Genomic DNA, 25,711 nt, shown 5'->3' with positions numbered 1-25,711 from the left:
TCCTTTCTCTCTTTAAACCTTCAGAACAGAGCCAATCTACCTGCAGGATCCCTGTTTTTTTCTTATTTAACTTTCTAAATATTTTACTTATGACTATATACTTGTTTTTTTCCTCCGGTTAATATTCAGTCATCAAAATTCTCCTTCTAGTTGCTCAAATAAATTTATTTTTCTGGGTTTCTTTTGAGTCTTGTTTTATATTTCATAGTTTCTATTCAATGCTGGTCTTCATCAGAAAGGCTCAAATGTCTTCCATTACATTAAAGGTCCATTTCCTCCCTTGTAAAATGACACTTGGCTTTATAGGGTACATTATTCTTGGTCATAAGAACCTTATCTTTTGCCTTTTCAAATATTATATTACAATATTTCCTCTTATTTATAGTAGAAGCTTGTGTGAACCTGACTATAGTTCCTTTGTACCTGAACTGTTTTCTAGATTCTTGGAGCATTTTTTTCTTTGATGAGGAAACTCTAAGTTTTGGTTATGAGACTTTTCCTTTCAGGAGAAATTAGTGGGTCCTTTCTCTCTTTGCTTTGCATTATTCCAAGTCTAAGGCTATATGCACTGCACCATGTAGCTGCCACATAGGAAATCTCACATGATTTATAAATCCAGCCTTGGCTTTGGATGTTACAAGTAAAAGGCATTACATGCAAATACTTTACATTTGTATACATTTAGTAATTTTCCTTTGGAGTTATTTGGTGTAATTCTCACACACACACCCATACACAGAGGGAATGTTGTTATTATTCAGTTGTTTTAGTTGCATCTGACTGTTTATGCTCCCATTTGGGGTTTTCTTGGCAAAGATACTGGAGTGGTTCCTCATCTTTAAAATGAGCTGGAGAAGGAAATGGCAACCCACTCCAATATCTTTGCCAAGAAAGCCCTAAATGGGGTCACAAAGAGTTGGACATGACTGAAATGACTGAACAATAACAATAAAATGCTATATCGGTATCCATGAAACATTGAGAGAACCAGAAGATTTCCTTTAGCCCTTTGGGTAGAAAAATTTAGAGAATATGTATGGGAAGATATAGTCAAGAATTGCACAGGATAAGATGGAAAGATTGTGTTATAATTTAAACTGCTGAATAGAATATCTCCATTGATGAAATCACAGAACCATTTTTAGTAAGAAAGTAAAGATTGATGCTTTCAGTCTTCCAGGGAAGGAATTTTTTCCATTTTCCTGTTATTAGTTGTTGTTTTCTTAAAGAACAAAAATGGAAGCACACAGTATATATGGAAAACTACCAAAACTAATGGTTTTATTTATGAGAAGCTATTAAATGATTCCCTATAAAATAAATAATAAATTCTGATAAAACGAGTACAGTATAATGCATATGTTATTTTTCAACCATGCAGAACAAGACCCAGCTATCAATCTGAGATTAAGTTGCTCCTTGACATTATGTTGTCAGCATACTCCTCTGACTGGTTTCTAGATTTGTTTATTTCTGAGGACTGCAATACTCAATTTATATGCATGGTTTGTGTTGATTGAATCATTTTTTATTTCAACCAGCCATTTGAGTAGAATAAAAATTGAGGGAAAAGGCAGTTTAATTCCCCCATCCCTATTATAGTTTGAACTAGAAAGAGATCCCTCTTTTCCTTTATAGAGAGCTTAATCTGAAATCCTTAAACCCATAAAAGGGAAGCCCCCCTCTCGGTTTCATTTTCATTTAAAACAGGATTCCATGCTTTCAGATGTTAAAGCTGTAAAGTGTTTTCACCTTGTTGTCTCTCATTCTTATATCATCTGTTACCTACCATGCTAATTTCTCTCCTGATTAATTGAGTGTACAATGGATACCAGCCTGGAAATAGCAGAGGTCAGTGTGCTTACCAAATGAGATTCTGATGGGATGCATAATTCATGCCAGAGACTCATGCAAGTTTTGCAAGAGCAGTTTTCCAGACTGTCCAACTGAAAATATTCCCAGCTAAATGCCTCTCTTTACACGGCTTTTTGTACCTGGTTAACGAGTGAACTTCATGGCAAGATTTTTATATTTCACCCAAAAGGTATTATTATCTTAGGTTACTTTATTTGCCACTGGCTTTTCTCATTTTTTTTCTTTTAATAAAAGCAACATTCATTTCAGAATAGTGGAGAGAAAAAAAACCTTTAAAAGACTTCACATTTCTGTTAAATACTGTCACCAAGTATTACTTAAGAGGACTAACTGCAGGTATAGAATGAGGTATATATTTTTAGATACAACCATTGTGTTGTCTTGTTTTATTGGGAGTGTATGTATTATGTGAAGTCTCAAGGGGGAAGATGAATTGGTCTCAAAATCAAAAAGCCTTCTTGGAAGAGCTCAAAAAGGATTTTAAAAATCAAATGAAATAGAAGAAAAACAGGAAAAGAAATGAGAGAACTGAGAGTTATGCAAGAAAATTATGAAAAAAGAGTCAATAGCTTGGAAGAGGAAGCACAAAAATTGATTGAAGAAAACAATTCCTTAAAAAATACAATTTGCCACTTTGACCCAGCAATCCCACTTTTAGGTCTTTTGCCCAAAGAAATCATGGAAGGGGGAAAGGGACCCACATGTACAAAAATATTTATAGCTGCTCTTTATGTGGTAGCAAGGAATTGGAAGTTGAGGGGGTGCCCATCAATTGGGGAATGGCTAGACAAGTTGTGGTATATGAATACAATGGAATACTATTGTGCTGTACGAAATGATGAGCAGGAAGAGTTCAGAGAAACCTGGCGGGTCTTACGTGAGCTGATGATGAGTGAGATGAGCAGAACCAGAAGAACATTGTACACAGTATCATCAACATTGAGTGTTGACCTACTGTGATGGACTATATTCTTCTCACCAATGCAATGGTACAGGAGAGTTCCAGGGAACTCATGATAGAAGAGGATCTCCAAATCCAGGAAAAAAAAAGAAAGAAAGAACTGTGGAGTATAGATGCTGATTGAACCATATTATTTCTTTTGTTCTGGGTGCTGATGTTTTTTTTTTTCTATTTTGAGGTTTTGCATCACTGCTCTGATTCTTTCTCTTGTAACAGGATTAATGCAGAAATAGGATTAATGTTATTATGTGTATATATATGTGTGTGTGTATATATATATCTATATGTATATGTATAGAGATATATAGATATAACCTATATCAGATTACCTGCTGTCTAGGGGAGGGGGGGAGGGAGGGGAGGGAGGGAGAAAAATCTGAAATTGTAAAGCATGTATAAACAAAAGTTGAGAACTATCTTTACATGTAACGGAAAAAAATAAAATACCTCATACATTAAAAAAAAAATACAATTTGCCAAATGGGGGAAAAACCCACTGAAGAAATCAACTCCTTCAAAAGTAAAATTGGCCAAATGGAAAAGGAGGTGCAAAAGCCTACTGAAGAAAATAATGCCATAAAAACTGGAGTGTATATATGTATTTCAAAGGAAGATTCAGTATGTATATGTGGGGGAGTGATATTTGAGAACTGACCTTAATATTTTTTTTAAGTATCAGTAAAATCATATAAAACAAATGAACAAACAAATGCATTTGGACTCTCCACCTCATTTGGTGGAACACTTGGTTTCGCCATAGTTATTCAAGAAACAAAGAGCCTGGACAATAAAACAAACCTGAAATGCAAATAATCAATAGTGATAAAAAATATGCATTAACACAGTGTCTGGCACATAGTAAATACTTAATAAATATTGAGTGATTGATAGATAATTTTGTTCAATATTTATCTTTTAAATTTATTCATATACCTCTACATGTATGTATTTCTATCACTATCCATATATTCTTTAGAAAAGATCTGTGTTCATGGGTGTATGAAGGTATCAAATCCAGTGAAACGATTTCTTTGATTTCAGTACTATTGTGGGATGACTGGATCAATATGGGCTTGTCTTTCTCACTTGGATAATAAAAACAAAATAAAAATAACAACAACAAGAATAATAACAAAAATGTCTAGTAAAATTTAATGTCTGTGAAGTGCTTTGAAGTCATAATCTCATTTTGTTCTCACAACAGCCCTGGGAGGTAGATGAGAAGATTGAGGCAGAGAGTAACTTACTCATGGTCACTTAGCTACTAAATATCTGAGACTGGATTTGAACTCAGGGTTTCCTGATTCCAAGTCCAGCACCCAATCTACTGTGCCACCCAGCTGTACCTAAAGGTACACTCTAGGACAAATCTTATTAAAAAGAGTACCTGCAGGATGATTTTCTTTCTTTCTTTCTTTTTTTTTTTTTGAGGGCAATGAGGGTTAACTGACTTGCCCAGCATCCCACAGCTAGTAAATGTCAAGTGTCTGAATCCTGATTTGAACTCAGGTCCTCCTGAATCCAGGACCGGTGTTTTATCTACTGCACCACCCAGCTGCCCCTGCAGGATGATTTTCACAGAGCCTTAAAATGGGAAGAAAATTTGGACTAAATCTCACATAACCCAAAGTTCAAGAAGAATCTTCTCTGAAACACAACAGGGAATGGTTATCCAGCTTTTGTTTGAAGGTCTGTTGGGAAGAACCTACCACTTCCTAAAGCAAACTGTTTGTTCCCCTTTAGGAGAGCTGTAATTGTGAGAACTATTTTCCCGATGTTAATAAACTGAAATTTGTTACCCTTCTACTTCTTGTCATTGCTCCTAGTTCTGTCCCATGGAGCCAAACAAATAAGTATAATTTCTCATCTATGTCACTTTCTTTTAAGCTAACATTAATAATAAGAATAGCTAACGCTTATATGACACTTACTATATGCTAGGCACTGTGCTAAGCACTTTGCAATTATTATGTGTTTTGATTCTCACAATAATCATGGGAGGTAGGTGGTATTATTATTCTTTTTTTCATATGAGAAAATTGAAGCAGACAGAGATTACATGACTTGGTTAGGGTCATACAGCTAGTAAGTGTCTGAGACCAGATTTGAACTCAGGTCTTCCTGACTCCAAGCCAAGCACTTTTATATATTGTATCACATGGGATACCATGATATTTCTTCCTATCATATTCCCTCTGCCTGCCCCACACCACCACCAGTCTTGTTTTCTCCATGGGTAAACATTACCTTCTTCTTTTTCTAATCAAAAGTCTTCGTCTTCTTCATCTTCATACATATCACCTCTCATGCAACAATTACACAGTGCCTTATGCTTAGGAAGAAGTATTTATTCAATAATCATGGAATCAAATCTGACCATGTGAAGGCATAAAGTTGCAAATAAAGAACACTTAGAAAAGGCCACTGTTTTTTGGTTATCATTCCATCATCTTGTCTTAATTTTAATTGATTTGATCTTTAGCATCCAAAAAAAATTTTTAATGAAGCATGATATAAAGGAAATTTTAAGAAACTGAATCTCCCTTAGAATAACATCTTTTCCATGAATGAAATAATAATTGTGACATATCCTAGTTTTACAATTTACATATGTATCTCAAGAATCTGTCATTTCAATGATGCAGACCAGTGTGAGGTCACATTGCCATTTATGGCAATTGAAGACACTTCCCTCCATAAGAATAAATTGAAGCCCCTCTATAACTTAGAAAGGTTTTGAGAGGTGTCATGGGCCCAAAAAAATAATCATCGTTCAGCCAATCTGGGGACAAGCCTTCAACCTTAACTTGGGCCAATCCTTGAACAGGTCGCCACTGGGCCAGAAGTCGTCACTCCAGTTTTATAGAACCTGGAAGAGTTCCAATAGAAAAGACTTTGAGAACCCTAGAACCCTCCATGGCATAATGAAGCATCAAATTAGGATGACAGTGGAAGAATTTAATCAAAATGTTTTAAATTAACTAGCTTGGGCGGGGGGGGGGGGGGAGGCAGCTAGGTGGTGCAAGTGGATTCAGGAGGACCTGAGTTCAAATGCGACCTCAGACACTTGACACTTACTAGCTGTGTGACCCTGGGCGAGTTACTTAACCCTCATTTCCCTGCAAAAACAAAACAAAAACATAAAAATAAATTAACTAGCTTGATAAAACTTGAATTGCATCTCCCCTTTTATTTATCTATTTAAAATGAGAGCCTCATAGTTGTCTTTTAAATAAACTTCTAAATGATGTTTGGTTTTTTATTTTCCTTTATCTTGGCAACTTGATATAGTGGATAAAGAGCTGGCTGCAATACCAGGAAGTCCTGCCTCTTGACACATACTAACTGAGTGATCCGGGGCAAATCTCTCAACCTCAGTGCTCTGGGCAATTTTCTGTGATTTTTAAGTTGAAAAGAAAATGCAGACTCCCATTGGTAGAAGAAACTTCCTCCCCTGGCAGTTCTCCATAACCGGTGAAATCACAGTTCCAATCCCTATCCCCTATTCTTTTGGCTCTGAAGCACTTCACAGAATTAAATTGGGCATGTTCTTTGGCAAAGTTCATTGCTATTATAGTACCTTAGAGGTGTCCTAGAAATAATAAAATTGTTTCCTAGTTGTTGTTGCTAGTATTAAATCAAACTATAAAAATAATTTTAATTGTGATTTTGAAAGTGACTGAGATGATAAAGTACAGAGTACAAATACCACCATCAATCATATTTTCACAACCCATCCTTACAACCTATTAAAATGGGTGATGTAACATGAGCTAACTGCAATAAGAACAGGAATCATAAGTTTTTCTTTTGTGTAATGAATAGAGAATCTATTTGATAAGATGCAACCAGACCTTTTTTTTTTTTCCTTTTTAGAAGGACCAATATTTTTTCAGACTACAGGAGCCAGAAAGTTCTGGCATACTCTCCCCTATTCCCTTGGAAAAAAATTCCACTGGTTAAAAATAATCAAAAGCAGTTCACTTTAATTTGTGAATATACATACAGGTTCTGGTACCTGATTGTGTGTCTTCTAGGCAGCTATATTGTTCTTTTATGGAAGTTGGAGATTCTTCCCACCAGTTAAAGCTCTATTTTCTAAAAATGTTGAGATTGTAATACTAGAGATTTGAGGCATGGAGACCAACTCAAAGGATATTGCAATAGTCTGGGGACTGAGGTGATGACGATTGCAACGGTGTGGGTATAGAGAAGGGGACACATGTGAGAGATGTTGTGAAGGTAGAACCTACTGCACTGGCCACAGACTGAAGATGTAAGATAAGTACTAGTGGGGAGTTGTGGATGACACCTAAGTCGCAAGCCTGGATGTCTTGGAGGAAAGTGGCAAGTTCAACAGTAATTGGACAGAGGGGAGTAATTTGCAAGCCATGCCCAAGAAATTTGTCTTTAGGCTAAGGTCCATTATAGGATTAAAGGACATTAATGACTTTTTAGTAACACTTTTTGTGTTTTCGTTTCACAAATGTTTTTTCGTTTCACACTAGAAAGACTAGGAAGACTAGCTGAGTTCACAGTTTTGTGAGGATATAGTTCTACATCATAAAGCATGATTTGAGAAATATCATCTTTGCAATTAAAATACAAGCATAAACATAGTGCATGAATTTGTGATATCTTTCCCATTGATGATATTTGCCTACTATTTTTTAATCTTCAGCATAAATATTATGTGACACTTCTAATGGACACAGAAAAGCTGAAGGTTGTTTAAGATTGTGTACACATGTACATGTACATGTGTGCCTGTGTGGTAGACTAGGGAATGGGGAAGAGGATGTTCAGGGCTTTGTGCAAGAGTTAGTATTTGAGTTCAGTAAAATTCAGCACTTATCTAAGGCCTCACTGTGAGCAGGGTATCATCAATGGTCTGCAAAATTTTAAATTCCTTTTTTGTTTTGCTTCAGTGGCAAAGATTCTAACTGTAATTTGGTATGCCTTGTGTGACTATTTGATGGCAGTCTAATAAAAAGTGATAATTAAGTACATCTATGCATGCAAAGTGAAAATCAAAGGCTCTCTCAGGGAAAAATAAGTTACTCTTGATTCACTGAAGACATACTTTTAAAAGGAGGAGAAAATTAATTTAAATTAATTCCACATTTCTTTTGAATATTACTTAAATAGAAAAAAACAAGCTGTTGCCTGTGGACATTTTTATTCATATTTGTTATGCAAATATTATTTCCTTTAATCTATACCTGCTAAAAATGCCTGAAACAAGCATGATGCCATTCTTAGTAAACACCAGCATTCTCTCTGTGTAACTAGGTCTGGCTGCTGTTTAGCAATAAGAACATTCATAGCTTGAGAGACTGTTATCCCAGGATGGTGGTTCATGATTTCCTGGATCTGTCATTTCCTGTATCTCACTCAAGTTCTATAAGTGTGAAGGTCAAGGGAAAGCTGTCTGAAAGCATTTATTAACTAGCCAGACTTCTTTGGCATATTTTCCAGTCTATTTGTTTGTTTGTTTTTTTAAATTTCAGAGAAGTGTGAGATTAAAATTGTATATTAGATCATAAATCTACCCTACTTAACCTTTCCCTTAATTTATCTCCCAGACTAGTAAATGGAAGAAGCTTCTGGTTTTCTAGATCGAGCTTTTATTGTATGGTAGTCACAAGGTGATGTTGATTAGAAGGATAGGAAAGTAGAAATACAATACAAATCGTCTTAAGTCTAGGCTTAGTCTATATTCTGTATAAAACTCACCAAAAGCGGAAGGCCACCTTTGGGGCGAGAGACCGAGTCAAGCGCGTGCTGTTAACCGAGAGCCGGGCTGAGTCAAACTCCAGTCCGCGTCTGTCTGTGCAGCGCAGCCAGGAGACCAGCGGAGCAGGAAAAAAAGGCGCCACTTCCGTTCTCTCCTTGCCTTTTAAGCTCGCACCCCGGAAGTCGAGTGCTCAGCAGGCAATCTGGCATGCATTGCAGGCGGACTGGTGTGCGTAGCTCATGCTGTTGGTCTCCTCCCCAAAAGGGTGGTCCTAAAAAAAAATTGGCGTCTCTCCATTATCTAACCGACTGTTAAAACTTTTTACCACAGAAGTCATCAAAATATGTATTAAATATGTAATTATTTCAGGAGATTATATACATTCTTCCTCCCCCCAAAATTATACTTTCAATGTAGTTTCTCTTACTAAAACCACAACATATTGGCTATAGTGATATCTTCAAATACTCAGCACCAAATGCCCTATGATAGCAAGTTTACTATATTTCCAGTGGTAGTTGTCTTCACTTACTGGACTTTCCCTATTCAGGGTTACTAAACTAGAAGGGTCAGCTACACAGTGTAGATGTAGGTTACCTAGATTTTAGCAAAACATTTGATAAGCTGTATCATACTGTCCTCATGGAAGAGGTGGATAAATGTGAACTAGAAGATAAGAATACACTTGCTTGAATTTAGAACTGGTTGAAAGATCAGATTCAAAGATTAGTGAAGAGAGCACCAGGCCTGTACGTAGTAAGTTATTGTTGTTCAATTGTTTTTCAGTCATGTCAATTCTTCGTGACCCTTTTGGGGTTTTACTGGCAATGATATTAAAGTGGTTTTCCATTTCCTTCTCCACCTCATTTTTATAGATGAGGAAACCGAGGCAAAGAGGGTTAGGTGACTTGCCCAAGGTCTCACAGCTAGTAAATATATGAGGCCATATTTGAACACAGGCCCTCATGACCCCAGGCCTTGCACCTAACTGCCCCCAGAGCAGTTAAGCAGGGAGTTAGTAAGACCTAAGTTCAAATCAGACACTTGCTAGCTATGTGACCCTGGGCAAATCAACCCCTATTTGCCTCATTTCCTCATCTGTAAAGTGGGAACACACTGGAGAAGGATATGTCTAACCACCCAGGTCTCTTTGCCATGATACCATGTAGAGTCAGATGCAACTGAACAAAAACAAGTTCAGCTCTGGCTGCAGGTCCTTGCTAGCTATGTGACCTTGGGCAAGTCACTTAGCCTGTCTCAACGTCCTCAAGTATAAAATGGGAGTGATAATAGCACCTACCTCCCAAGGGTGTTGTGAGGATCAAATGAGAAAATAATTGTAAAGCACTTAGTAAATAGCCTAGTACTTATTAAGTGCTATATAGATGTTAAGTATTATAGCTATTATGATTGGATTACTGATGGGTCATTTTCAGTTTAGAAAGAGATCACCAGGAAAGTGCCCCAGGCATCTGTACTTGGCTTTGTACTATTTAATATTTTTATTGATGATTTGGATCAAAAGTCAGATGACACAAAGTTGGGTATTAGCATGGGCTACCTAAAACAGTATATAATAGAGTAGGGATCCAAACAGATTTTGACAGGCTAGAGCATTGGGCTGAAGCCAGTAAGATTACATTTAATCAAGGTAAATGTGACATATTACAGTTGGGTTTAAAAATTCAAATTTATAAGTACAAATTGGGGGAGGCTTGGTTAGATAGAAATCGATCTGAAGCCAACCTGGGGATTGTAGTGGTTTGTGTGTTCTGTATGACTCAGTAGCCATAAAGTTAAGACCATCTTGGGTTGCATTAAGAGAAGCAAAGCTTCCAGGGATTGAAAGGTGATGGAACTATTATATCCTTATCAGATGGCCTCTGGACTAATGCATTCAGTTCTATGTGTCATAGTAAGAAAGGCTTTGAAAATATGAAGAGTATCTAAAAAACGGTAATCAGGGTGGTGAAGGACCTTGGAGTCCATGCCATATGAAGATTAGCTCAAGGAATTGGGGATGCTTAGCCTAGGGAAGAAAAAACTCAGGTTAACTTTTCAAGTATTTAAGGGATACCATATAGAAAAAGGATTAAATTTGTTTTTATTTGTTCCCTGAGGTCAGAACCAGGAGCACTGGGCAGAATTTGCAAAGAAACAAATTTAAACTTGATATCAGAACAAACATCCAAAAATTTGTAACGTCCAAAAAGGGAACTTGGATGTGGGTTCTGCTTCACTCAATATCTTCAAATAGAAGTTTGGATCACATATAATGAGTATCATATTGCTTGCCTCCTCAATAAATGTAAAAAGAGCTAGAAGGAAGAAAAGAATTTGGAATTTAAAATATAAAAATTAATGTTAAAAAATAAGCAAACATAATAAAAACAGAGGCTATGTGCTCATATGTAGTTATGAGTTATAGTGGGAATTCCTTTTAGATATAAATTATGCTAGATAGCTACTGGAGCGGCTAGGTGACACAGTGGATAGAGCATAGGGTCTGGAGTTATGAAGACCTGAGTTCAAATCCAACCTAAGACATGTACTAGCTGTGTGACCCTGGACAAGTCATGTAACCCTGTTTACCTTACTTCCTTATCTGTAAAACGAGCTAGGAGGAGGAAATGGCAAACCACTTCAGTATCTTTGCCAAGAAAACACTAAATGGGGTCACAAAGAGTCAGATACAACTTAAATGACTAAACAACAAAAAAGATGTCCACTAAGGTCCTTTCCAACTTTAAAAATTTTGTGATTCCAGGAAGATAGATATACTATTAAAGAACTCATGAGTTCTTACAATATGATATTCCTTAAATATTATATCATAAAGATTGTTTTTATTAATTTCATTTGTTTTAAATTGCTGGTTTTTTCTTTAACTGAATTTGGGGTTGAGATGAGAATTTTAATTTTGATCATTAAACAATTTTATTCATTAATTATTTTCTAGAAAATTGAAGGAGGATATTATAGCTTTAAGATGTTTCAAAAAAAAAAGAAAGGGCTCTGTAGTATTGAACCTGTCATCTGACTTCAGTCAGTCTTCTTTTTGCTGTACCATGCTTTCACTTTCATAGAAAATTTGATTTACTTTCCTTTGAATCAGGAATAAAGTTTCTCAGGACACTGCTTAGCAATTCCTGAGGAAGTCTTAGATTGTTTGAGGAGAAAACAAGATGAAATCCAAAACACTTAACATGTCAAATTATTTTTTTCATCAAATGTTGAATAAATATGCAGAAAACGCTATAAAGGATAGTCACCTTATTTCTTTGGTTACTATAAAAGGGATTGTAGAAATTTGAACAGAGGGAGTATTTCTGAAGTAGGTGCTTTCAGTAATCAAAAAAGCAGTCAAGACACTGTTATAAATTGCCTCTAGCAATTCCTGATGTGCTCAATGGAATACTAATAGCTCCCTTGGAAGGACCTTAATGCAGGGAAGATGACAGCTGTGGTGCAGAGAAAGAACACATCAAGCCTTACTTTCCTTGGTATCCAAGGTGACACACAATGTGTGCTCATCTGAAGACCGAATATGTGGAAATTCTTAAGCCAGTTCAAAGATTCATTTTAGCCTGGTATCTCTGGAATGCAATCATAGCACAAGGAAAAAGGTCCTGACAGGGTATTGTCCCGCTCCCCTACTGCTACCTGTCCTCCCCAGCCTTCATCTAAACCACTCATGAAGGATAGCTGTTTATCCTTTTAGAGATTTGTCAAGTTCAAGGTCAAGAACTAGGGTGGGAAATGGGCTTAAACCTACTTCCTAAAGAAGGTCCAAAGCTACAGTGATAGAAGTAGGTAGTCCACTATTAGTAAAGTGACATCTAAACAGCCTATTAGTGTCTCAATAAAAATGAGAAGGGTCATGTGTTTGGAAAAGAGGTTGGCACCTACTCCCCAGGTAACCCAATTAATTTCCCTGTAATCATTGGTTTAGAGCTTTGCTACAAAGTACTGTCAGTCCACTAATAATAAGTTGAAGGCACATGAACTTCAAATTTACAGGAAATATTTCAGTTAAGAAGGCAAGGGGATGGGTGAAGGAAGAGAGAGTGAAAGACAGAGGGAGGGAAGAATAGAAAAAAATGAATAGCCTTTAATCCAAGTTTAAATCCTTAATTAAAGCTAACCTCCATCCATCTGTGTATACACAAGTTACTGGGGAAAAAATGGCCCCGTGAGTTCATCTTGCTAGGATTAGTAGTGTGGCCATATGCCATAAAGGAAACATGCCCCAAAATCAAAAAGAAGTTACACAGAAACTTTTATAAAGAGCTGGTGGGGAAGGAAAGGGGATACTGAAGGCCAGGAAAGTCCATCTCTAGAGAAAGATCAGGACCTAAGAGCAGCTTTGTTTGGAGGAGTCATAGATTTATAGCTGGAAGGGGCCTTAGAGGTCATCAAACACAACCCCCTCATTTGACAGATAAGAAAAGTGAAGCCCAGAGAAGTGATCTTTTTAGGCATGGATTAACTAACCTGAACATTGTGGAGAATGTGAGTTTAAGGTAAAATGAACACCCTGCCTTATAGAGAGGTTATGTTTACCCAGACTCATACATAAACAGAGCAGCAAGTTATCTATATGAATCTTTTTTTTGGAGGGGTGGGGCAATGAGGGTTAAGTGACTTGCCCAGGGTCACACAGCTAGTATCAAGTGTCTGAGATCAGATTTGAACTCAGGTCCTCCTAAATCCAGGGCCAGTGCTTTATCCACTGTACCACCTAGCTGCCCCCATATGAATATCTTTATTGCTATCTATATTATAATCTATTAGAAAGATAATGGTATCAATATTATTTATGTATTATACTATCTATATTAATATCTATATGATCCATATTAATATCTATATTCTATTGTCTATATTATATATTACTACCTATGTCATTAATCTTTATGTTATATCTGTATAGATGTAAATGTGTGTATGTGTATAGGCAGAATTAAATCCACATCTTTCTGGATCAATGTATTTATATACCTGCATGTATGTATGTGTATACACACACACACACAAACACACACACACATATATATAAAACATGCACAAAATAGCACATGTGCATGTATGCATGCATTGCATGCTTTCTGGCTTTGATGGAGCTCCTAAAATTTGTATTAAAAAATTCCAGCTATTCCATGCGCTTTCAGGTACTACTAGCACTGATGCATCACTGAAATTCTACTTAGGTGGCCCATTTCTGTTGAAGGAACCACCATTTTCCCAACATGTCAGGCTTGAAATCTTAGCATTATCTTGTCATTCTCAACTCCATACCAACCCCAGCTACCTCAAAGCTATCAATAGTTCTGCTTTCTACTCTCAGTGAAACTTCCCTGGTTCATGCCTTTCTTAGTGATTAATCAACCAATCTACAGGCCATTATTAAGCATCTGCCATGTGCTGGCCCTTTGACAAAAGTGAAAAATTTGCTATTCTCAGATATCTTACATCAGAACAGTGAGATAACAGATACATCTGTAAACATATGTAATATAAGCATAAGGAAGATAAATCCAAATTCATACAAGGTAGTTAAATATAAGGTAATTGGTACTAAGATTTAAGGGGATTCATGATGTTTAAGCTTATCTTGAAGGAAGAAAGGGATTCTGTGAAGCAGAGGGGAAGAGTGTATTCTAGGTAAAGGCACAGAGATGAGAGATAAAGTACCCTGTGTGAGAAATAGAGAGAAAGCCCGCTTGGCTGAGTTAAAGGGTGTGGGATGGATAGCAGTATACACTAAGGCTGGAATAGTAGGTTGGATGGGCAGTAGGTGGTACAGTGCACAGAGCACCAGCCCTAGAGGCAGGAGGATCTAAGTTCAAATCCATCCTCAGATACTAGCTATGTGGCTCTGGGCAAGTCACTCAACAGTGATTGGCCACACAACCCCCCCCCCCCCAACAACAACAACAACAACAAAATAGTATTTTGGAGCTAGTTTGTAAAAGTCTTTAAAAGATAAACAGAGAAGTTTTTATTTTAACATTGAGGTAATGGGGAGGCACTGGAATTAATTGAGTAGGAGTCAGGTCTGCACTCAAGGGTCATTACTTGGGCAGCTCTGGGGAGGATAAACTGGAATGGGGAGACCAAGTAGGAATCCATCACAGTGATGATATCTGTAAAAAGTGATGAAAGCCTGTACTAAGGTGGTAGCTGTGTGAGTAGAGAGAAGGAACTATATTTTTTAAATGTTGAGGAGGTAGAAACAGCAGGGTTTGGCAAGTGCTTAAATATATGGGGTTAGGGAAATTAAGGAGTTCAAGATAACTCTGAGGATATGAAGTTGGAAGGCATGGAAGAACAGTGGTACTATGTTCAGAAATGGAAAACTGGAAGAATCATTTCTAATCTGGACCATTTTAATAAACTTCCAAGTGTTTTCTAATCTTTCATTTCACTGGTTTAGGATTCATCTATGGGCTCAGCCCCCTCCCACATCCCTTATATGGTTGAAATCCTTCACTGGCTTCCCATTCCTAAACAATACAATGCAAATTTCTGACATTCAGAATTTTCTAGAGTCTTCTTCCAACCTACTCTGCTAACCTTATATGTATGCATATGTATGTACATATGCATATTCATGTATGTATATATATGTGTGTGTAGGTATATATAGATATCTATACACACATACACCTAGATGTGCATGCATATGTACATGTATCCACACATCAATTAATTAACTGACCAATTAATTAATTAATTAGCTGATTAATTAATCGATATAGCACAGTAGATAGGTGACCTAGGAGTAAGAAAAATTTGGGTTGAAGTCTTGTCTCTGACACATATATGTGTCATATCTGACCATGGACAAGTCAGTTTCTCGATGCTCTAGGTAACTCCCTAGCATGACAAGTTTCAGAGAAAGGACTGACCTGCTTTGGTAGAAGGATTTTCTTACCTGGGAATTCTCTATAACAATGAAATCACAAGTACTGTCCTTATCACTAGCTTCTATAGCACTAAAGAGATAATGCATTGATTTGTTGTAAGATTTATTATTTCATCCATGTGAGTATGCCCATAACTAATGAAAATAACATCTCTTAAGTTGCCATAGTTAAAAACTTTGGGGGCAGTTAGGTGGTATAGTGGATAAAACACCAGGCCTGGATTTGGGAGGACCTGAGTTCAAATCCAGCCTCAGATACTTGACACTTACTAGCTGTGTGACCCTGGGCAAGTCACTTAACCCTCATTGCCCTGTAAGGGGAAAAAAAAGTAAAAACTTCATCTCCTGGTGTTCAGATGTCTGGTAGTGAGTCTTTTCCTTGCTTAGCTAGTCTAGTTCTTGAACAGCAGGCACATAGTCTTTCTCTATGCCTGTTCTCCAAAGTCTTTCTTGCTTATTCAGTCCTGCCTGCCTTTGTGACCCCCAGGGTCATATTCATGCCACAGTGATGAATCAGAGTAGGACTTTAATGGAGGGACATATTAATAATATAGTGAATTAATTCAACGAGATTACAGATAATAAGTGCATAACAGACTTTTGTTGATATTATATTAAAAATTAAAGATCGGCAAGATTTGTTTTTCTTAGTGGTTCAACTTCTCAAATTTTATCGAGGGCATTATATGCCTGTAGCCATATGCCCTGGCACAAGGGTGGGGTTGTGGATGGGTATATTAACCTTTAAAATCTTTGTGGTAAGGTAAGATATATAAATGTATAATATTCAAATAGCAATATAGAAACATTCATTAAAATACCAAAATGTGTAATAACATCATGGATGCTGTTAAGAGTTTAGATGAGAGCATTATAAAAATGTTATATCACTTCAATAAATTCTCTAATGGAATAATCTTAAGAAAAACTCCAGATATATGGGTAAGAATAACTATGCAATGTGGACTAGTAAATGTCTAACTTGACAGTCATTACATATAAATGATCTAGGAAAGAAATGTATTTTTTAGCTTCATGCCAACTATCAATGAAATCACCCCCGAAGAATTATGGAGTATAAAAGTGTTCTATTATTAAGTGTCGTGGGCAAACTTCATTATATATATCACGTTCTTCTGAAGAATATATTAAAGTCAGAATTCTACAAGATTAAATGTTAATTTGACATAGTCCCCAACAACTAATGAAATGTTTACATTTTAATTTTGTAAATCTACTAAATGAAAAAAATGTCAAATCTTAATGGACGCTACTTCCCACTTATTACTTATTGGTAACCCCTTAAGAGGCACTCAGCATCCTGAGTGAGTAAAAGTCCCTCCTATATTGCTTAACATACAACAAAGCCCTGGAAAGAAATCTGACTCAATTTTACCATTTGCAAATACATACTCCATGAATAACTGCCACAGTGAATGGGCTTAATAAACAGTTATTGAGAATGATATATATGAACCTAACTTCCTTCCTGTTTTAGTTAAATTATTGGTGGCTAGACTGTGTTTAGCTAAATTATTGGGGGGCCAGACTGGGTTTTCTAAAATATTGCTACTTATAAATTAATGGCTATTGTACCCATTTGTGGCAGTATTATTAAAGTATATTAAATATTAGTAAAGAATTGACTGTGTGGCATTTAACACAACCAGAAAAACCCCCAGCATCATTTTGTCTCAATATTACCTATACTGACCTAAGAGGAGAGTGCTCACAAACAGGACAGCCTTCTGAGCCTAGAGGTGCTGGCCTTGTGGTCAGAGGCTTTTTCCTTTTGTTTTTTTCCCCCCAGGTATTGAGGGTTAAGTGACATGCCCAGGGTCACTCAGCTAGTGAGTGTCAAGTGTCTGAGGTCAGATTTGAACTCAGGTCCTCCTGAATCCAGGGCTGGTGCTTTAATCTACTGTGCCACCTAGCTGCCCCTGGCTTTTTCCTCTTTCTGATAGAGGTGGCTCCTTACATGCTGATCAAAGTTAATTGACTAGGGGGCAGTTAGATAGTGCAGTGGATAGAGCACCAGCCCTGGGGTCAAGAGGATCTGAGTTCAAATCTGGCCTCAGACACTTGACACTGTGAGAATCAGGGTGCCACCCCCCTGCTGAGAAAGACCTTGTGAGAACCAGGGCAACGCCCACCTGAGGAGAAAGCATGTGACTAGCATCCCTAAGTTACATCTATTCATAGAACTGCCTGTAAATCATGTCAATCAATGCTACCAGCCAATTAGCTTGGAGCTGTGTGTGGGGACTGCCCCCTCTGGTGGTCCCAAAGAGAGCTTCTGTGCTCTAGGAGAAGGGGGAATCCTTCTTTTGGTGGGAGGTCACAGAGGCAGCTGCAGGGGCCAGGAGTAGCTAGGCTTCTTTCTAAACTCCACGTGTTCTTCTTTCTTTTGCTAACTTCTCATATACTTTAATAAATTCTTAATGCCTGGTGCTATAAGCTTCTAATTTAAGGTGACCACACATTATATTTTAGACATCACAATTAGATTTTAAACATCACAACACTTACTACCTGTGTGACGCTGGGCAAGTCACTTAACCCCAACTGCCTCACATATAAAACAAAAAACAAACAAAAAAACAAAGTTAATTGGCTAGTATCATTCAGTTCCATTGGTTGACATGACCTGAGGGTAGTCCATATATTGGGGGGGGGGGGCTGGCAATGTGAGTTAAGTGACTTGCCCAGGGTCACACAGCTAGTGTCAAGTATCTGAGGTCAAATTTGAACTCAGGTCCTAAATCCAGGGCCCTTGCTTTATCCACTGTGCCACCTAGCTGCCCCCCCCCTCCAGGGTAGTCCATATTAAAATGAGCTCTACCATGATGACATCAGGATCCAATGGGAGGTGACAGCCTGAGAGCAAAGTCAAAGTTCATATAGGTGAAGCTTAATCCCTTTAATTCACTGAGCTAGTCAAAGAGTCTTTTCTCCATTTCTATTGTACCTCCCTGCACAGTATTAGAATGTGAAAGAGATTACACTTTCTCAAAAACTGGGCTTTCAGAATGGGGGGGGGGGGTTAGAAAGGCTAAAAATTTGGTCCCCAAGAAATTCGTTATAAGTAATTATTTTCGGGGCAGCTAGGTGGTACAGTGGATAAAGCACCAGTCTTGGATTCAGGAGGACCTGAGTTCAAATCTGGCCTCAGACACTTGATATTTACTAGCTATGTGACCCTGGGCAAGTCACTTAACCCCTGTTGCCCTGCAAAAACAAATAAATAATTATTATTTTCTCACATTCCCAAATATTGGAAATATTGGGAGCTTACTACTTCGCAGGGTAAGTAGTTGTAATAGTCAATTGACAGACATGTATTGAATGCTCCTTGATAGAATTCATGTATATAGTGGGAATGAGTACATTTGCTCCCAGGGATTCATTCCATTCATTTGGCTCATTCATCATATATGCTCTGAATGCTTCCTGTATGTATATAGGTTAAGTTCTCTGGTCTACTGTCTTTTGGAGTTAATATGTAAAGATGGAGTAAGAGATTTTGCTGGGTTATCTTCATGAAGAGGCTATACTGCCACTTTAAAAAAATTAGATCTAAAATAATGTCACTTTGTAAAAAAACACCAAAAATAAGGTGTTCAGGATGCTTTTCTTAATATTATAGCAAATAATAGCCAAACATCATGATATTTTGTTCTGTTTTGTCTTTCAACACACCTCAAAAGTACCTATTAATGTAAGTTTCAGAAAACCTAAATGCACCAAGTGATTCACACTTAATTATATTAATTTTCCATATAGGTCAACTGAAATATTGTGCATAGAGTGCCTGAAGCAAAACTGAGAGCAATACCCAGGAACCTTGACTTTTCATCACTAATTTTGGACACTGGAAAGGACCTGCTGAAGTGTACGCAACAATGTCTACATCCAATCTGTCCTGGTAAATAGATTGCTTGTCAAATCTTGAATGTATGAATCTGTATGATGGTAACATTTTCTGAGATTTTTGGTTAACTGTGCTTGGAAATCAGAACACCTTCTCTTGGAATGTTGAGTGATGCCTTCTGGGCTAGTGTGGGAAGAAAGGATGCCAATGTTCCAGGATGACAGTCAAGCACATTTGAGCCCCAGGCATCTGCTGGTAGCTCCTGGTACATACTGAGTTCCATTTGTAGCAGGAACCCTCTTGTCTGGAGGGGAGAGCACTAGGAACAGTGTAGCCTTTTTCTCCCTGTACATGTCCTTTATTCCTACTTTATAGCTTGATATAGTACAGAACTGAAAGCCACAAAATTAGAAGATAATAGAGCCCTCCTTTAATCTAGGCCTTGTACCTCTATGGAAAAACTTAAAGTGAAAATTCTCAAAACTCAGACCTTGAGGGGAATATTCTTTTCAAGACCTTTGGCTATCTGGCCATTTATCCTCAGTCTTTCAGTTCTTTTTTTGTTGTTGTTAGGAATCTATACAAGATTTATTGAGGGACCTCCCTTTTATTAACTTTAAAGCACAATATAAATTCTAGGTATCATAATTTTAATTACATATGTGTATGTATAAATTCTCTAAAAAGCAGTTTCAGTACATTTGTATTTCCTAGAAGGATGGCATATGAAGATACAGAAATTCTGAAAAGCAAACAGATATAAAGTATAAAAAGGGCCAGAGCTACAAATTGGGTTCTTTTTAAAAATTGTTTGGTTTCTAGAAGCTAGTTATCTATGCTAATATTGGGAATGAATGGAATGTTGAATTCTAAACCATAGATTATTAAGCAATAATTAATATTTGGCTAGATAAAGTTAATTGTATTAGGTTTATAGAGAGAGTTTGTGAATAAAATTTTAGGAATTCACAGTGTGTCTAGCAAAATTTTATACCCATGCTGAGTGTGGAGAAAAGACATTAAGGAAAACCTAGAACGTTTCCCATTTAACTGCCTGAAGTTTCTGTTTAACTCTACACTGTTCTTACCTTTGTGTGCTGAAAATGGAAATCATGAACGTTCATACTAACATAAGAAATTGGCCTAAACTTAGCTGTACTTTCTCCACAAGACTGTTTTGGGTGTAGTTCAGCACCTTCCTTAGAGACAAGTGACATAATTAAGCATTTTGGTTTTTTAGTTAATTTTTTTTTTCAGTAACATGCATTATTTTTTATCTTGCCTGCCACCCACCTCCCACTGACATAAAAAAAAGCAAAATAATGCTCTTGTAACAAATAGCCATAGTCAACCAAAAAATTCCACATTGGCCATGTCCAAAAAATATATCTTGTTCTGCATGTTGAGTCCATCACATAGCTCTCTGTTGGGAGGTGGAGTACCATTCTTCATCAGGGGTTCTTGATCAGTTCTTAAGTCTTCTGAAGTTGTCATTGTAAAAATTGTTTTCTCGATCTACTCACTTTACTCTATAAAAGTCCATACAGGTGTTTCCTGAGTTCATCATTTCTTACCCCACAGTAGTATTCTATTACATTAATATGTCATAATTCTTGCAGCCATTCTCCAATTGAAGGCTATCCATTTCTTTTTTTTTCCCCCAGGGCAATGGGGGTTAAGTGACTTGCCTAGGGTCACACAGCTAGTAAGTGTCAAGTGTCTGAGGCTGGATTTGAACTCAGGTACTCCTGAATCCAGGGCTGGGTGCTTTATCCACTGTGCCACCTAGCTGCCCCTATCACTTTCTTTTCTAGTTCTTTACCATGACAAAAAGAGTTGCTATGACTATTTTCTTCTTTCTTTAGTCTCTTTGATGTATAGCACTATGACAGTTAGGTTTAAGGACCTTCTTTAACTGGCAGATAGAAGAGGAAGCATCAAGATTTTTCCATTTTGGCTTCTTATGACCTTGAGGCTGGCAGTATGCCAAGCAAGAGTAGATGGAATAGGTGACAATGTTAGCCAACAAATGCACCAGTGGTCCCTAAGGATATAGTCATCAGATGGAAAATTGTTCCAGTATATTATTAATAATACCACCTCTGTCATAGTAGTATCATTTCTCAAATTATTCAGCTACTGTTACATAGTTGGTATGTGCTTAACAGAACAAACAAATGAAGGAACTGAAAGCCAACTGGCTACTCCACATTTCATCCTAATTATGGAATCTTAAGGACTCTTCTGTTTTGAGCTGAAAACTTTATGGAAGGTATTGAGAATAGGCTGTGTTTTTTAAGATAAACAGCATTTGAAATTATGAATCTCTCTTTTTTATGTTTTAATATGATTTGAATTAGTTTCATGACTAAGATAAAATTTGAATACAACAACAGGCATATTCATGCAACAGTTTGACTAATCAGTTTCTATGACCTGGATCTCCTATGTCAGCTCACTCCACAGATGCCTTTAATTTGGGGGGGGGGGGAAGGGGGGCGGGGCAATGAGGGTTAAGTGACTTGCCCAGGGTCACACAGCTAGTAAGTGTCAAGTGTCTGAGGTCGGATTTGAACTCATGTCCTCCTGAATCCAGAGCCAGTGCTTTATCCACTGTGTCATCTAGCTGCCCTGATGCCTTTAATTTTCATGGAGGTTTATTTGGTGTTCTGTAGCTCCAGTACTCCTCTGGGCATATTGATCTAAACAGGGCATGGATGCATGAAATGAAGAACATTTTAAATCTCTCCCCTCTCAAAAAAAAAAATCAGCTCTCTTTCATTCAGTTTTTTGGATTACCTTCTTCTGCTCTCTTTTCCACCCCCCCAACCTTCCCCCTTGTCAGACACACACACACACACACACACACACACACACACACACTCTCACACACACACACACACACACACACACACACACACATGCACACTCACATGCACACTCTTTCCTTTTCTGTATGGTTCAGAATGCCTTCTGGTCCACATTTTGGCAAAAACAGCCCTAAGTTTCAGTGATTCATTTTAGTTTGTTATGTTTATTCAAACATAAAAAGATTTTCAATCTCTTAATATCCCAGTAGGAAGAAAGAAAATGCTTGCTGTATCTAAATTTTTTTTCCAAATAATGTTCTGAAAGTGAAGGAAGTATGTGTATGTATGTGTGTGTATATATACACACATATATACACATATACCAACAGACACACAGACACACACACAGACACACACACACACAGACACACACACACACACACACACACACACACACACACACACACACACATACATATTACCTGGTTGGGGGGAGGGTAAAATTGGTCACTTGAAGCAGAAGCTATAGGCTGAGAAATTTCTGTGAGTTGTTAGTTGGGTTGTAAAATGCTAAAGAAGCATTCATATAAAGGAGGAGGGATTTAAGTGCTAATTACCACAGAGTAGACTTGGACAGAGGCAGTATGGTACAGTAGAAAAGACTGTATTAGGAGTCAGAGCGCCTAGATTGGAATACTGACCCTCAACCTACAACATAATCTGTGTGACCTTGTGCAAGGAACATAACCTCTCTTGGACCCCAGTTACCTCATTGTTAAAATGGGGGTGGGATAAATTACATGATCTCTGGAGGCCCTTTTCAGTTCTAAGTCTATGATCCTAATCTGCCCCCCACTCACCACCAAGATACCAGCTCAGCCTTTATGAGGTTCCTTCTGTTACACTCTCCTTTGTCCTCTGTGTAGTTGTAATTACCCATTAATAAGTGTGCCTGCCTTTGAGCATGGCATTTCCTAGTGATAGGAGGCCTTTAGGTATCTCCTACCCAGCACTATGAGGTGACCATTGGACTCTTTGCTCTCAGCCCCCCTCACTTCAGAGGCGAGCGTCTCTTCATATCTAAGTAGTAGCACCTCTTCATTGCCTTTCCTTTTCTAAGACCTTTTTCTCCTCTTTTGAATAGCAACATATTTTTTCAATGGACTAATCCTTCTTGGTTTCAGATGACCACTGGAAATCTGTCTCTTTGAATAATGTTACTCTTGGACAGGGAATGGGAGAAGAGTTCTTGAACTTTTCTTTAAACTACCAGGTATATTATTATAATTTATATCCTTGGAATTGAGCTGGTTCATGTCCAGGCCTACCTGGCTCACTGTAACCCGTAATCCTCCAGCCAGTTTATTGCCTTGACTACCATAATAACAGTTTTGATGAGCCTAAATCTTAGAAACTATTATCCATGCCTACAGAGTTCAGTTGCTGACCTGAGCTCTATTAAGCAAGGTACACCCACCACCTGCTGGTTGCTACCCAAATTACAGTCATAAGGTTGTCAGAGAAATAAATGCTGAAGAATGAACCTTGCCAAAATGACCCTATTCTGAAAGCTATAATAAGTATTATATTCAGCAAGGACATTGGCCACTCAACAAGAACTTAACAAGCCTTCAAAATAAGCCAAACATCTTACAGTTGAGCAGCGACTTTAAAAATAAATCTGCATTTATTGCTAACTCGAGTTGTAGAATGACATTTGTGGTTTTGGGTTTGTTTGTTTGTTTGTTTTTTTACAAAATCCTCGCTGGTCCATGTCCACAGATTGGAAAACACAATGAAGTGTCATTTCCTAATGAATTAGCTGTGAATGAAAGATATTTTTTCTTTACTGAATATTATGAGATGTGCTGCTTTTTGTTAATATTGGAAAGCTTTTTAATACTTTAAAATTTTTTACCTTAGCATTCAGTAATCACAAATGGCTTTCTTGATCCTAGAACCAGTGATTATTGGAACACACACTGATATTCCCTATTTTCTTCTTCCTCTAAATATGTTCAAGTCTACCCCATCGTTAAATTTAAAAGAAATAAAAGAATAGTTCCTTGACTCTACTAATGCTTATACTATGGTCCTGTATCTTTTTTTCCTTTTCACTGAGATAGCATTCAAACAATCAACAAGGAGTTATTAAGTGCCTACTATATGCTGAAAATACAAAGACAGAAAAAGAAAGAATCCCTTCCCTGGAGGAATTTATATGCTATCTGAGCATATACATGAATAAGAATACACAAAATATATAAAAAATTAATGCATAAATTCAAGATTATGGCTGGAATGAGAATGAGGGAGTGGACTAATAGGAAAAAGTTTGTGTTGAGGGCCAAGGTCTTTGGATTATTTTTTTTGGCTATTGTTTGGTTAACAATGGAGGATAAAGGCTTTCTGTTGGTTATCCATATTTTAGTTACCATCTTTTACTTTTCTGAAATCATCTTTTTGCTATTGCTATGCATGTTCTTTATTGTTAAAGTATTGTATCCTATTCACAACTACCTCGGGCCTCTTCATTGTCCTTCAACTAGAAAGAACACATATTCAGAACTAAATTTAATTGTTATTATTATTATTTATTATTGTCCTTGTTCTTGTTATAAAATTAAATGCAAGATACTAGATATTTTTCTCAATGTATCTGCTTCATAATATCCAATGACAAGATTTTCCTGGAGTAACCAAATTATTAGCAACACAAAATTGAATTTTCTATTTGTTCTTGAGAGCAAATTTCAATAAGGCATAGAGTGCTTTTTTGAAAAGTATTGTTCAGTAAGTTGTGATGGGTTCCTACACTGGGTTTTCATGTGGTGCTAATGAGGCTAGGGTTGCATGTTCAGTTCTCAGAGGGCCCAATTAGTTTCGCTCTGTTTCCTGGCAAAAGCTATACCTATAACCCTGGTTGGCTCATTTCCAGATATTCACCATTGGTTGTAGTGGCAGGTGAGAGGGCATTTATTGGTTCAGCAAGAATCCTTCATAAATTCTGGGAAAACATCTCAAAACACTGCCCTTCTGACCCTGAGAGGACACTAATGCCATTGTCCTCTCTGTGGTCATCTAGGTCTCTGTATTCTCTAGAATATGACATTGTTTTATTATCCTCCAAAGAATAAAAACCCACTCTTGTAAACAACAACAATGAGTACTCATGCCACTATTTACTGAGAACATACAATAAGTAATTCTCTGTAGTTCAGGCCCCATTCTTAAGTCTTTAGATACTGAGCACAGCCCACTGTTTTGAAGTAGATTGAATGAAGTAGCTAAGTAAAAGCCAAGTGAAGAATATATTAAATTTTTTAGTTGTAAAATTTTTTTGTGTACAACAAATGACTTTATTTGAAGGGTACTCATAATTTAGGTTGGAATTGATCTTCATAATGTTAATTAAGGGCTAAAATTCTAGCTAGTCTGTCTAAAATATCTAATGAGTGGTCGCCAATAAATTATAAGCTTTAGCAAGAGTTCGGCTTTTAAGCTTTTATTAAGAATAAGAATTTGGTAA

At 37.2% G+C, this 25,711-nt stretch overlaps 1 protein-coding gene across 2 annotated transcripts in view; it reads left to right on the top strand.

Annotated features, from left to right (window-relative positions):
* OXR1 (oxidation resistance 1) overlaps positions 1–25,711 on the top strand; it is a 585,179-nt gene that overhangs the window by 66,789 nt on the left and 492,679 nt on the right. For both annotated transcript variants that reach the window (XM_044002996.1, XM_044002901.1), the window contains exon 2: positions 19,285–19,426. In XM_044002996.1, the coding sequence (XP_043858931.1) occupies positions 19,404–19,426 (23 nt within the window). In that variant the 5' untranslated portion in view covers positions 19,285–19,403. The remainder of the gene's footprint in view (positions 1–19,284; positions 19,427–25,711) is intronic.

Source organism: Dromiciops gliroides, chromosome 1, assembly GCF_019393635.1.
Source record: "Dromiciops gliroides isolate mDroGli1 chromosome 1, mDroGli1.pri, whole genome shotgun sequence".
NCBI lineage: Eukaryota > Metazoa > Chordata > Mammalia > Microbiotheria > Microbiotheriidae > Dromiciops > Dromiciops gliroides.
This window is presented reverse-complemented; position numbering and strand designations above follow the sequence as displayed.